The sequence below is a fragment of the Dicentrarchus labrax genome, unplaced genomic scaffold, assembly GCF_905237075.1.
Source record: "Dicentrarchus labrax unplaced genomic scaffold, dlabrax2021, whole genome shotgun sequence".
Taxonomy (NCBI): domain Eukaryota; kingdom Metazoa; phylum Chordata; class Actinopteri; family Moronidae; genus Dicentrarchus; species Dicentrarchus labrax.
This window is the reverse complement of record NW_026136719.1, coordinates 18,346,803-18,361,161: the sequence shown is the minus strand read 5'-3', so window position 1 is coordinate 18,361,161 and position 14,359 is coordinate 18,346,803. Positions and strand designations below refer to the sequence as shown.

At 38.5% G+C, this 14,359-nt stretch overlaps 1 protein-coding gene across 2 annotated transcripts; it reads right to left on the bottom strand.

The window, feature by feature from the left end:
* Positions 1–12: 12 nt before the first annotated feature.
* znf280d (zinc finger protein 280D) lies at positions 13–13,242 on the bottom strand. Of its 2 annotated transcripts, XM_051378985.1 has the most exons (18): positions 13,064–13,242; positions 10,547–10,671; positions 10,009–10,214; positions 9,819–9,918; positions 9,483–9,692; positions 9,318–9,392; positions 9,082–9,188; positions 8,585–8,772; positions 5,424–5,581; positions 5,236–5,336; positions 4,996–5,142; positions 4,406–4,540; positions 4,049–4,284; positions 2,921–3,061; positions 2,753–2,821; positions 2,544–2,659; positions 2,435–2,456; positions 13–1,931 (listed from the first exon to the last, which is right to left on the bottom strand). In XM_051378985.1, the coding sequence occupies exons 2-18, from the start codon at positions 10,662–10,664 to the stop codon at positions 1,547–1,549; spliced, it is 2,514 nt and encodes an 837-aa protein (XP_051234945.1). In that variant the 5' UTR covers positions 10,665–10,671; positions 13,064–13,242; the 3' UTR covers positions 13–1,546. The 2 variants fall into 2 exon arrangements, with proteins under 2 accessions (XP_051234945.1, XP_051234946.1); XM_051378986.1 differs by lacking the exon at positions 2,435–2,456 and having other exon boundaries at positions 1,803–1,931.
* Positions 13,243–14,359: the final 1,117 nt, after the last annotated feature.

Sequence of the window (14,359 nt, the reverse complement as noted above, 5' to 3'; positions counted from 1 at the left end):
CAAAGACTTAAACCTCTTGTAGTAAAGTTTTATTTACATAAACAAAAAAAACAAAAAAAAAACACTGATTCAAACCCAGTAGTTTATAGATTTTTGAGGAAAATGTGATCCTAAGGGGAGCACAATATCTTTAGAGGAATGTTTTCAAAACAGACTCAGGTAGTTACATTTACAGTAGACATAGAAGCATTTACAGACTTGCTCTACACATACTGTATAATACAAGTGAAATCCCTTTTAAAAACCTTTGAAACAAACAGACATTTGATATATTTAAGTCACACAAGGTAAACAAATTGCATTGTATAAAATATCCCCAGAGCTACAGGGAATTAGCTTCTTTTTTTTTTCAACCCTAAATGCAAAAAAAAAAAGGCAGCTTAATCAACCAGAAGCTGAGACATAAAAAGTGGTTGACAGATTTCATCAAGCTGGAGTGTTGTGCCGAGCGAGTACCTCTGCCTACAGTAACATGTACAGATTTCTTTTACAAGCTGGTACATGTACCACAAAGTAGTATGAAGTATGAATAAAGTCTACTTGAGTACGGGGGAATACATATTACTTGTTTCACTTCTCAAATAGTTGTAGCCATTTTCCCCTACCACTGCTTTATTTTTCTGTTTTATCCAAGCCCCAAGTTTCACTAAGCTGACACCCTTTTTGTTAGGGAATACAATATTACACTAGTAATTTCTATATATGTACTAATGTATTTTTTTTTTAGTGGTTTAAAGTATCTTTCTCGAGAGTGTTGGGATCCATGTTACTGTGTCTGGTAACAGTACACCTGTACATCATTTATTTCTGCCACAAACCATTTCAGTGATAATGTTTTTGGGACAGCGACCTTACATTCAATATAATTGGAAGAAACAAACAAGAAGATAAAATATGATGTTGGTGACTTAAAAATCTGAACGAGCATCTGAACTAAAATCAAGATACCAGTGCAAATTAATCTCCAATGGAAATGGGACTTAAACTGCTCCAACAAAATGACAGTTTCTCAGTTTGTGTGGATACTATACGGATCAGGAGCAGAGCCAAATACTGTCCTCTTTATAGCAGATGGGAGTTCCTGAAGAACATCAACCAGTTTGTGAAGCTTTTAAAAGACACAAAATGAGCTCCAATCATTTAAGGCCAGTCAACAACCGACACTGAGCGGTCTGGAATCTGTCAATGTGCAGAATAATGATTTCTGATGTTTAAATGTAAGACTATGCACATTCTTTTAACTATATAGATTATAGGGCAAAAGGGAAGTGGACTTATTTTTATTTATAAATACAAATATAATTTACATTTATTTAGGTAATGGAGGTTTGACAAAAGAGTATTTTTTATTTGTTGTTGGTTTGCCAAACACATTATTCTTCGGGGGATTTATAGGAAATACCAGCAGCCAAAGCAACATTACCATATGTTCAATATTTGTAAAGGAAACAATGCCGAAGTATGGCTGACGATGCAATTACTTTTAAACTTTTAAACTGTGCAGTCTCCACGTGTGTCATGTGCATTGTTCAGCTGATGCACAGGTTCACTCTGATTTAGTTTGCTGTTCTCTGGTCTCATCCTCTGGGACAATCTCTGAGACAGGGAGCATCTCTTTGACCTCGAGGCTCTCTGAGTTACCAACTGACTCGTCACAGAGATCTAATCCCCCATCTGATGTACAGGAAGACGATGAAGTGGGCTTTGATTCACCTTGAGAAGAACCTGAAATGACACGTGTTTCTGTGGAACCCTTTTCCTGATCACCTGCTGGTAACATCGGCTCCAACTCTGGCTGGTCGACATTGGCTGGAGTAATTCTTTGAGATGTGACACATTCAGTTACTTTCAAATCCGTTTCCTTTGGTCTTTGAGTGGGTGCTGTTGTCAAGAAGTACAAGACTTTTGATGGCTGCTCCAAGATGAGTTGCCTACACGAAAAGGAAGAAGACATCGTTGTAAAAGCGTCCTTTAGATGCAGCCTTTCTCAATACGCTCTTGGTTAGCCGAACAGACTGCTACCAAACAATATTAAACGAGGATAAGAAGAGACTTTTGCATGAAAGCCAATGTGGGTTGTTGTTCATAGCCTGACTCTTGTGCTGTGTAGCAGGCTGCTGTCTGACTGTTAGTGTGACCGTCTACAGCCCTGATGTTACAGATATGGTGAAATTCAAACAATTTGATTGGCTGTATAAAAACAAGTTCTCCATCTACTTTTAATAAGGAACTAGAGATGTTTCAACTGGTTAATGTAAAAATAGGGGGCGCCATTATGGAACCAAAAATGTAGAAAAAAAACATGCAATTTAATTTCAGCTGGACTTAATTAATAAATGTTGGTACTGGTAACGGTATTCTAAATTGTCATGTGTTTATTATAGATTAAGAAATTAACGAGAGGCATGTAATGGGGGTAGTAGTTTCTACTCACACTCGATCTTTGGCTTTCATATCTGCTGGGTTAAAAACAAGACACAGCCTTGAAAACTTGAAACACAAAGTACTGGCCATGACTCAGTACTAGCAGAAAAGGAACAAACCTTTCTCCTGAATGACTTTGCATATGTGACTTGGTCTATCAGTTAAATGTTTGGTCATCAGGTCGCCTCCTGATGCGTCCACGAGGAGGTCACAGTTGAGACACACGAGGGTAAATCTGGAGAGAAATATATAAATCTTATTGTTCGGCTTCAAAAAGAAAACATTCTGTATTTAATGTGCAAAACACGAATTTATGAAGTGTACGTACTTTAATGCAGACGGATTTTTCTTATGATCCATTTTCAGAAATCTGTTTTTGGTTATGGTACTATGAAATCTAAAAAAAGGCCAAAGAAAGATTTGTCACAAGATTTGTCAGATAAACACACATAAAATAGATGCTTCAAATACAAAGTAAATTCAAATTGATACAAACCTTATCATATGATTCCCAATGGAGACTTTGCAACTTGTGCGATATTTGCACGCGCCACAATTTGAAACCATTGGGAAATGAGAAAAGAAGTCGTCAACTTTTGAGTTGCACTCGATGCACGTGTATTGCCCTCCACTGACGCTGGAAATAAGACAAAAAGAGCACAATGTTCAATAATTAATCTCGATTCAAACAAGATTTTTTTTTGAGTCAGGTCAGATTATAAAATACTGCAAAAGTATCTTAAAATGATTTGAATTTATCTTGATTATTGCAGATGCACAAATCATTTACCTTCGTTAATTGTCTACATGTTCCTAATTTGATTCTACTATTTTGAACTCTTCTATTACACCACTACATTATCTTGTGTCTCATCTGCTTAAAAGCCCAATTTATGTGACTAAAGCCATCATATTGTTTTTGATTACTGAACCCAATTAGCCGAATATCACACTCATTAAAAAAATAAATCCCTCTCTATCTGCTACACACCCCATTATTTTTAGCCAGCCTAATGAAGCGTGTCTGGAAAATTAATTGAAAAGACAATTAGCTACTTTGTGTATTGCTCAGCTTTAATAACGTCTATTAATTTGCTCCCATCCTGTCATGAATACCCAGAAGGTAGGGGTCTATAGCAGTGGCTGGGGTGGGATGGGGGATCCTGAATGATACAGTGGGGCCAAAGCTGGACATGCAGAAGACTACTGTTTTATTTTTTGGGGGGCCCAGTTTTTCCAGGCACATGCATGCTCAAGAGCTAATTCCTTTAATAAAATAAAGTTAAAATAAAAAAAAACACTGAAAATATTTTCATTTGAACAATAAAGCCATTTTTAGTAGTCTTAACATTTAAGTCATAACATCCATTCTACTGCCATTTATTGATTACCCATTAACTTCTTTAACAGTACTCCACTGAATCAGCTAACAGATATTGTCGTATTGTTTCAACATTCTTCTTCCTTGTCAAAACATGGCGCCTACATTACCCACAATGCTTGTAAACTACTGAGTTTGGTTAGAAATTCCACTGTGTTAAGATAGTAGCAGCTAACGTAGCCTCGAGCTGTCAGCTGTATTATTTCTGACTGCTGTGTGATGATGTGATGATCAATTTAAAACCTGAGATTCCTGAGCGCCAGATTGTGCTTGCTAGTGCGGCCATTTTGCTTCTTGCTCTGCGTCGTCTTGGCTTTTCCCGCTGCTCCAGAGACGTTTGATTTAGACTTGGATATACTGACTGGAGGTTTGGTTTGCTGACTGAAACTTAGTGTTTCTGGACTGACAATGAAGCCAGCTCGATCAGGGGATGTGGGCAATGTGGGTGCCTTTCCTGTGAGGGAAGCTCGAATGGTCACCTGGGAGGAGAACACAACATGCATTGACGCTGAATTAAATTGGTGTAAATATAATAGTTCAAACATAAAAAGTCTAAAATAAATTTATTTATGAACTGGTCTTTTTACGACAGGGTCAGACCTTTGTTCCCGGAGGAAGGCCCTCCAAGGCTCGAGGTTTTCTGAAAGTCTTGTGGACGTGAGTCTTGTGCTCCACTTTCTCTTTGTAGGTGAGGAAATTCAGCCTGCACTTTCCACAACGATGGATCCCTTTTTTCTGAAATAGGAAAAACACCACGATGTAGAAAAAAAAGAAAAGAGAAACAAGATTAATAAGTGGTGCGACTAGAGGCTAATAGCTGAGATGTTTCATTTGGATTCACTGAAATAATATAACGAGTATGAAAGAAACTACTTTCACAGCTATAAATAGAACAGCAATTAATTGTGTTTGCTTCCGACTCTACCATGTTTATTGCTCCTTTAGAGCAGGTGAAGAGAACCAGGTTTTATTGTCAGCCTTTTATGTATTACAGTAAGGTGCTCTGCAGACAACCAAATCAATCCAACCATTGAGTTGGAGCAAATAGTACAAACCAAAACCGAGTTCAAACTCTTGCAAATATTCTTTTTACCATCTTGAGAATTTACAGAATCAGTAAACCGTTGAAAAAGGCTTTTAGAAAGTCTTTACAAGCTTTATAACAGACAAGATGAAATGCAGCAACATACCTGATGTTTCATGTAGTGTTGCATGTACATGTGAGTACTTCTTAGAACTTTGAGACAGAAGGGACAGAGAAGGTCTTTTGTGTTTTCATGGACATTTCGGAAATGTGTCTCCACATCTGAGAAGAAAGACGACCTGTAATTGCAGACCTGTGGAATCAGTGAAACAGAATTTCAGTATCAGTGAATGTTTTCCATGAAACATTAAACAAAAAAAACACAGCTCAGTATGAAGTGACAGACCTGGCACACATACGGCATTTCCCCGGGCTTGTGGTTGTCCTTCATGTGCTCCAGGAGAACCTGCTCTGACTCAAACGCCAGCTCACAAATCTTACAATTGGCTGAAAAGGGAAAGAAAATAAAATGAACAAAAGACAACCCAGCGTTTGACCAATCTATCACGTCAGATTGAGCAGATTATATCATACTTGAGGATTCGATCGGGCTGTGAGCGCTCTCGATGTGGCACTGCAGCTGGAATGGAGTCATGTACTGTCGGTAACAATGCTGGCACGTTGTGTGGCTTTCCCAGCTCTCACTGTTCTGCTTTTCCAACTCCAGGTGGTGCTTCATATGGTTCATGAACCTGTAAGAGAGGGCACACAAACATAAATGTCACTTAACTCTTTAATAGTAGGAACCCATGAAGGATCAGCCCGTTTGGTGAGGTTATTCAGTATGTTGTGACACACATAGGTTTACTTGGGCGGGCTGCCAATATATTAATGGTCAGGGGCTGATTTTAGTATTTTGCAGAGAAACAGAGATGGAGATGTTATTTGGTGGATCTTTTATAAGCACGGAGCAGGTAAATCAAGTTCTGTTTTTGGTAGGTGACGTCATTAATACACTGCTGTAATTACTTGAGTTTCTTGGGCGACTTTATAAAACATACTGCTGACCAAAGCAGACACATACAGCCTGTGTGATACATGGAGAGAGGAGCAGAAAGAGGCTGGGCAGCCAGTGTGTATGAGACAGAGGTGTAGGTCTGTGCGTGGGGAAAGATTAGGGGAAAAGCAAGTGCACAAGTATTTGTGATTAAACAATTAAACCCTAAAATAAGGTGGAGAATTAAGTAGAATTAAAATGGTGAAATTAGAAATGAACTTTAGAAATAGAAATATACCCTCCACAGTTCTGTGGAAACACTGTTAAGCTCTAAGCTGCTCCAAATAACCAAAAACAGGCTGCAGTTTAAGTTGAACCCCAAGAATAAGAATAGTAAATAAAAATAATATCGGCTGATACTGCTTCTAGTGATCGATGATCTGCCTCAAAAGCCCTGATCGCAGGAAGCTTATTAAATATAATATGTGCTAATTAGTATTGACGGCCAAAGCAGGAAAGACCCACAACCTGGGCCCATAAGCAAAGCAGTAAAACAGTCTGATGGGTTGCCTTTCCCCATTTTCCCCACACACTAGATAATGGGCCCAATTAATCGGTCAGGCTATCAATAATCTTGATTCTAGATGGGGCCTTTTTGCATTTTTCACAGTAGTTTCTATGCTTGGAAACGGAGGGTTAGGAGAGCTGGTTGCAATCTGCAACTACACCACTAGATGCCACTATAACCTACACTGGCCCTTTAAGATATGAGGATTAAAATAAAACCTATGTCGGGTAGATGTGGGGAAAAAAAAAAAATCATATTCATGGCCTATGTATGTGCAGTGGTAATGATCCAGGTCCCAAAGGTTTTAAAGATAAATGAAGTGCTCTCCTTGCACCTCACTTTCTAAGCATGTATAATGGCTGTTATAATATCAGCAATTACACAAAGATTTTTGTTTTACCTAATGATGAAGTGCTCTGCGGCTGCAACTAGCACCTCCACAGCTACCTGCCACTGCTGCCCTGACGAGGCACGGCCCATTTTTCAGCCTGCACATTCTGCTGCCTCAGCTCCCCTAATAGAAATTTTTATGTGGATGAACTATGACCTTGACTGTGAGACTGCGGTTGCAGTACAAATGTGTTTCCCCATTAAAAGCAGCTTACAGAAGCTTTTTTTGCAAGGTTCTGTAGCAAAGTTATTTAATCAAAGGAGCAGTTCTTACGCCACCTAAACTAGCAGTCATTTTTCATGTTTAGGCCCATGAGGGAAAACGGTCCGATACTGTCATCCATCTGAGGAAAAAACTGCAATGAGGGCCGAGGAAGACGTCTGCGCTTTCTTTATTAGCAGTGGACAGATATCTTTTCGGCAAGTCCTTCAAGTCCCAGTCTGCACTTTGAGAGCATATTAATTACTACATGTTTTTGACAGGAGACTCAATGTTGGAAAATAATTTCCTCGCAATGTTTGGGTTTAAAACAGAACTTGCGTCACTGTTTAAATTTACACCAGTTTCACACAAATATACACAAGCAATTAATCATAATAATAGATTCAACAAATCTAAGAAGACAAAGAACTACACCGTCAGCAGTGGAGGTGCAATGTTGAGGTCACCAAACGGTACCATTTGCACCTAAAGATTCAGTTAAAAAAACATTACAAGACGCAACCTTGACGGAGCCCGACTGACTGAGAGAATGTGGAGAAACAGCTTGTTATACATTGTTTGGATGGTTCATATCTACTGTTGGCTAAGGCTGCAACTAATGCTTACTTTCTTTATCGATAAATCTGTGGATAATCTTGATTAATCAATTAATTGTTGAGTCTATAAATCTCAGAAAAGGCTTGTCCCAGTTACTCAGGGTCCAATGTGACGTCTTCAATAGTCTTGTTTTGTCGGACCAACAGTCCAACACTATGGATGGGATGATATTTTTGTGCATCATGATAAAAAACAAAACAAAACAGATATGTATATCGTAGTGAATTTGCATTATTGTGATAATTGTGAATATCATCACATGACTGACTTTAAAAAGCTGTCAAGCTTGCTAACATACAATCCTTGATCTCCTTGTTTTGATTTTTGAATTTCCACAAAGGGGGACCCTTCCTTATGTTTGCCCACTGCATCCCCCAAAAAAAAAAAGCAGTTGTTGTGGAAATGTGTGGAAATACTATAGATTTCAAACTAAAGAACGACAGGGAGATGAGGTTCCTATATGAGGTGTCCATATTAGTTTCTTAACTCAATGTAAGGTCAAATGATTCCAGTATTTATTTTGTACCATTTTAAGATCTTTGAACAGATTTTGATGATTATCGAGATAATATTGTGAATCGCAATTACTTTAATTAATCGTGACATGAAATGTTCATATTGCCCCATGCCAATCCAACACCCAAAGATACTGCATTTAGACCTTTGTTCCTCACATTGGAGAAGCTTTAACCGGAGAATTTAAATTAGTTGATTATGAAAATATATTATATAGATTACTTTTCTGTCAATCAACTAATTATCAAAACGTTGCAGCTCTGGTGAATCAGCAGACAGCAACTGGAATGCCAGAAGGATTGCTGCTTGGTCTCAAGGATGTTTGGCAGACAGTTAGAGGACAGGCAGCATTCAGAGCTGCACCAAGTGCTTGATGTACTTGATCTTTTCTGCTGACATCGTATATTTCGCAAGGAAAAACCATAACGTTATTTTACTGAGGGCAAGAAAACACATTATCATACCTGATGTTGTTCTTGAGAACTTTTAAACAGCTCTGGCACTTGAAAGTGGTGTTGGTCTTCTGCACCTCCTTCTTATTCCCATCTCCCTCAAACCAGCCGTAGTAGAAATCCGAGACTAGCATGATGCGCTTGTTTGCATTAATGTCCAGGGCTGACAGAGCTGTACTTTCCACATTTACACAGCAGCTCTGAAATAAAATGATGTTTTACCCGAATAAGACAACTTCATATTGATGTCTGATTTGTCAAAGCAAAGATTCAAACACATCAACAATGCTTGTATGTGGTAATAAACTGAATACAGGGGAAGAACGTAGGCATAAAAAAACAAACGTATGAAGATTCAAGTAAATAAACAGGACAAATAAACAATTTCAAGGCAATATCATGTAACTAACCATTTGGTTTTCCAATGTTTTTTTTGTGTGGATACTTATGTACCACATATTTATGCTAATTTCCACTGATGGACAATATTCCATAAGATTTTTACTCACCATCATATGACACCTCATGGTCTCCTGCGTAACAAATTCTTCCTGACACTTTGGACATTTCTTCTTGATGATGCCGTTTTCCACTGGGACTGCAACATTTGTCGGCCCTACAGAGAAAGTTAGATGTTACAATTAGCAAGCTATTAAAAACACAAGAGGAACCAAGATTAGCTTTGTTTACAGTGATGACATTACAATACAGCATCAATAAAATTCCTCTAGTAATATAAACTTACCGAAATCCAGCTTTACTCTTTTTGCTGCATTGTCTGTTTGCTGTGTTGCCAGTCCTCGTTTGAGTAAGATTTGATCTGTATGAAGAAAATAAATTTACATTTTAGTTACTGCCAGCTGATTGTTTTTCAAGGATGACGACATAAGACTAAAACATTAAGAATTACCTCTGTTATTGCTATTGACCTTTACAGGCATAGAAAAGGTCTGAAGAGATTGTGAGTTGGTGCGGTTGGGTTGCGCTGAATACAGAGCAGGGCTCTGTACATTAGACAACGTCACAATGTTGTTGCTGATTTGTTGCACCTGAGGCCTGTGTACAGCACCAGGTATTACTGTGGCTGGAGTGACATGCTGAAACAGCTGCTGCTGACCAGCTGAAAGACCGAACAAAGAGACTCTTCAGAGTAAGATCAAAACTACAAAAGCTTATTATTACACAAAATCACTGATGAGAGAGGAAAGATGTAATCCTCAGGGGGTATAATCATACTTAGGTTTACCTGGTACGATTGTAAATGAAGTCCCAGGGGGGTACTGGGACCCCAGAGAGGCAATAAACTCACTGCTGTTTGCTAATTGTGGAGAAGTGACAATAAATCCCTGATAAAAAAAAGAGACACAAGTCAGACTTAACACGCATTTGTTCTTATTGCACATTATTTGCAAAAACTATTTCAATACCAACAATACCTGGTTATTGACAATAACAGGCTGCGGAGTCACTGTTGTCAGATTGGGTGCTGCAGTATTCACTGCATTTCCAGTGATACTCAATGGCAGCATTATCTGTGAGGAGCCAATGACAGGCTGAGGAGCAGGGCGCTTTATTTCTTGTTTTCCTGCGCTGTTCCTTAGAGGAGGTGGAGGGTTAGGCTTTCCATCCTTTTGGTTATTAGCTGTGGGACCACACAAAAGGGCCAGAATAAGCACAAAAACATTTTGTCTTAACATGTAGGAAAACTTAAACTCTTTAACAGATTATGTGCAACATGCTGGAAGACAAGAAAACAAAAGAGATACAACTACAATCAAAATAATTTGATTATAAACTAAACAATACAGAGCTAATATTAAACCATTTAACCCTAAATATGAAACAGCAGAGGGTGATTCTGAACTGTCATATTGTGATGTCGCAATTTTTTTTGCTTGTGGAGCTTAAAACATCAACAAAATTAATAAGGTTTTTAAATGATTAACATATATTTTAAAATGTGCTATGACATACAGAGCACTCCAACGAAGATGGGCTCATCATCATCGTCATCTATCAATTGAACTTCAGGAGCTTGTTTCTGCCACGGCTCCAGCTCCTCCTCAACACACTCCATAAAAAGTTCAGACATGGTGGAACTGGAACAACATAAAAACACAACACTCAGTCGACATGAACATTTTTAAATACCACTACTGCAACTCAATGAATGAATGAATGAATGAATGAAACGAACGCCGTCTGAATTAAATGTTACTGGTGCATGCTGGCTCACCGTCACATAATTAATGTTATTAGTTACATCTGTGCTTTTCTGACATCTCATAATGTCTGCTGTGAAAAAGGGCCTTTTGCATTGTTCATCTTAGATTAAGACAGTTTTGCTGAACAGTGAATAAATGAGCCAGTGATACAATAACTACCTTCACATGGACGCAGACACCAGGTTACTGAGAAAATCACATTACTGTGTGAAATCTGAAGATGCAGTTATATGCACTGTACTAAAGTGGTTACAGCAAAACCTGCATTTCTTGAACCAAGTCTGGCATATCGTCATATTTGAAGTGATATATGCAGCTGAATTGTTTTTTTGTGGTTGAACATTTTAAAAGGTGAAGCATCAAGCAAAAAAAATGTTTTACCATTTGCAAAGTGGTTTGCACATTATTTGTTGCTACCAATCTTCTTATTCAGGTCCAATGTGAAAATGTTACTTAAGGACTGGCTGCAGTGCATTCTCCTTCTAAGCCAACAGATTTTCCCTTTGAATGAACACTTGTTCTTAAAGGGAAAAGTTCAAATACACTTATTCGCTTTGCAAGACCCTTTCATTGCTGAAAACAACTGAAAACGAGGCTGATGAGAGTGGAATTTGTGAACTCTACAACCAAATCAACTTGCTGAAAGCACTGCACAGATTAATTTTCTGTGGCTTCATTACTACAAGCAACAACTCATGAAGTAATTTGTGCCATTGTCAGTAAAAAAAATCAGTGGATTTTTTTAACCTGCAATAATATATTTTTTCAATCTCTTGGAGGCAAAGCAACAAGCTATAAGCACAACAATGACAGAATATCAGTATTATAAAGTTGTTATGGCCAATGTGTTAGCACACAGTTGTCAGTTGTTGGCAATGCATCGAGATGCGTATCGCCTCGGCTTTAACGATGAAGATGCCCAACCTTACTATTTACACATCAAGCAGACACAGAGCAACATTGTCACTTAATTGCAGTCATGTTTTTGTCCATTTGACAAACGTAAGCCAAATATTCACCCTCCTTTGATCTGTTTCTACACCACAAACTCCTGGGGCAAATATGTGGCTGAAGCTGCCAAATGCGCCACCATGTTCACCAGCTGGTCACAACATTTGTCTGTTTGCCATTTGATGCTAAGAAGTTCGTTACAGTCAAGTTTCTTCCCTGAAAACAGGCGTTCAGAGCAATGAGAGTAGAACAGTAAAACATGTAACACCAAAACATTGAGCTTAAAGACAATAAAATGCTCTGCAGAGCTGAGGGGAGTCGCAGAGATGAGTTATAATTGGGTCCCGAGCAGTGAGTGCTGAACTGTGGGTACTGTGAACAACATCCTTCACGTTAGACAAAGTAATTATACCCATTGTCAATATTAAAATATTGATTATAGCCGCTTTAAAAGTAATGGAACAATATAAAATATGTCTCCTATTTGCAAATGGGACAGCACATGTTTCCATTTGAACAATATGTGCAAATAGGTTTATATGAGGACTAAATGTGACACAGCAATATTAATGGTGGTTATTCTGACTACATCAGGAATAATTGGGGCCTTTTACTGGAACAAAGCCGTCGTTCAAGATGGCGACAGTAATAGTTACTATAGAAATCACCGAGGCAGCTGTCAAACCACTGCCCATATAGATACAAATATAAGTCTAAAACATTATAAATTAACATTTCATTATCTAGGTGACATTGTTTGCTATTGTGTGACAGAGAATAAACTTCTGCAGCTGCTGTTTGATTTCAATAAAGTACAATGAGTTGAAATGATCTAATGAATGTAGATATGCTGCTACAGTTTGCAGCTAACACTGGTCCCATCATAAAACCACACATCAATTAATACATTAAATTAAGACACAACTAACTATTAGCTTCCTGCAACACTCCCAACACTCATCAGCTCCACCACCACCAGCTAACACCAGCAGATGTAATGTTTATTATGTTATTAGCTCCTCGGTCCTTTTCCAACAGCAGGGCAGCTAATGCTAACGAGCTAATGTTTATGACTCCCACTGACGTCGCTGCAGTCTGCAACGGGGTAAAAAACTTTTCTTTTAAAGACTTAAAACACGTTTTTATCTCCAATGAACCCAACCTCTCCAGTGCAAGAGCCAACGTTGTCGATCAACTTATTGATGAGCGCACTGTGACTGTAGCTAGGCTCCGTTAGCATGTTGAATGATGTGTGAGGTGATGTTGGGACAAAGACTGAAGAGTTTACAGTTCACGGTTTCACGTTTCAGCCTACCTCTCTCACACCCAGCCCCCCCGGGGGTTCAAGGCAGGGTCGTGTACAGACACCAGCTTCAGCTCAGTCCTTTAATCTGAGGACAGCAGCAGTTTTATGAATTCTCGCTCAGCTGGGGGAAAAAGAAAAGCCCCAGTGTGTCGCTGGCTCCAGGCGCCGGAAGTGCTTCGACTGTCTGGACCAATCAGAACGTCGGGCGCTTCTCTTCTTCTTCTTCTTTTAATGCGGTTGACGCATTCTCTTCATCACTTCCTTTTTGTATTTGTAGGGTTTCCTGGTCTAGATTAACACCTTTTTTTATTATTATTTAAAATTAATTACCACAATGTTATTTCCTATTGAGTGACACACCTCCAGTATATTCACTGGAAAGGCAATAAACTACACAATCACACCAGCCTGCAGTAAAACTTTCCCTCCGTTGAAATAAAGGTGTTTATTTCTCATGAAAAGAAAATGATAGTCTGATTGGTAAACCTATGGCTTATTACTTTGACGCAAGTGTTGATTTAAAGATAAGAGTAAGTGTGAGATGGCTGTGTTTAACTCCTAAATCTTTATCACATTTGTCATCAGGGCTTATCCAGGCCTCATCTGTGCTGTGTGCACAGGGATGCGTCATCTCAAGGGTCACATCAAGGTCAGGTCTATGTGGTTTGGTTTCCAGTAGACATAGAAAAAATAAATAAATAACACCACATACTTAAAGTCTTATAATTAACATAGCCTATGTAATTTTCCACACTTGAGTCATTGTTCATACCACATTATTAGTAGCAGGTGGGTAACAAGACTGAGGTTTACAACTGTAATACAGTACAGTAAGGTTACTGAGCTAAGAGTGGGAGTTAAAATAATGCTGAAAATTCTGGGAACATCTTTAACACTACATTTTGATTTGTGAATTAGTCTTCAAGCACGTTTGTAATAGAGATCGGTATTTAAAGGTGTGAGGGATAGAAATCTAAGTTAGATAACAGTGCAGAAAAGCTTTTGGTCAACGTGCATGTAGCCGTATAATTACACCACTTAAAGGTCAACTTTTGAACAGAGATGCACCGATATGTCAGCTGAACATCAGTATTGGACGATATTTGCCTTGTTGACTGACATCGGCCTAAGATTGCGTCTACCGACATCCGTTGCCGATGTCTGTTGTGTTGCATCAGTTTTGCGCAACCTAAATGTTATTTTAACTTGTATATTGGAGAAATAATCTGTATATGATTACACATCACAATCTAAAGCATGCAGACTTTAAAAATATGTTTCCACCACTTGGCCACTATACATCAG

Bases quoted from the DNA above. Each gene is read 5' to 3' on its own strand.
- znf280d (XM_051378985.1), bottom strand. From the start codon at position 10,664: ATGTCTGAACTTTTTATGGAGTGTGTTGAGGAGGAGCTGGAGCCGTGG. The intron at 9,189-9,317 runs GTAAGTTTATAT...CTTTCTCTGTAG, and splicing joins AAGAGTAAAGCTGGATTTCG to GGCCGACAAATGTTGCAGTC. The intron at 3,062-4,048 runs GTTTTAAATTGA...TCTTATTTCCAG, and splicing joins CTGGCGCTCAGGAATCTCAG to CGTCAGTGGAGGGCAATACA.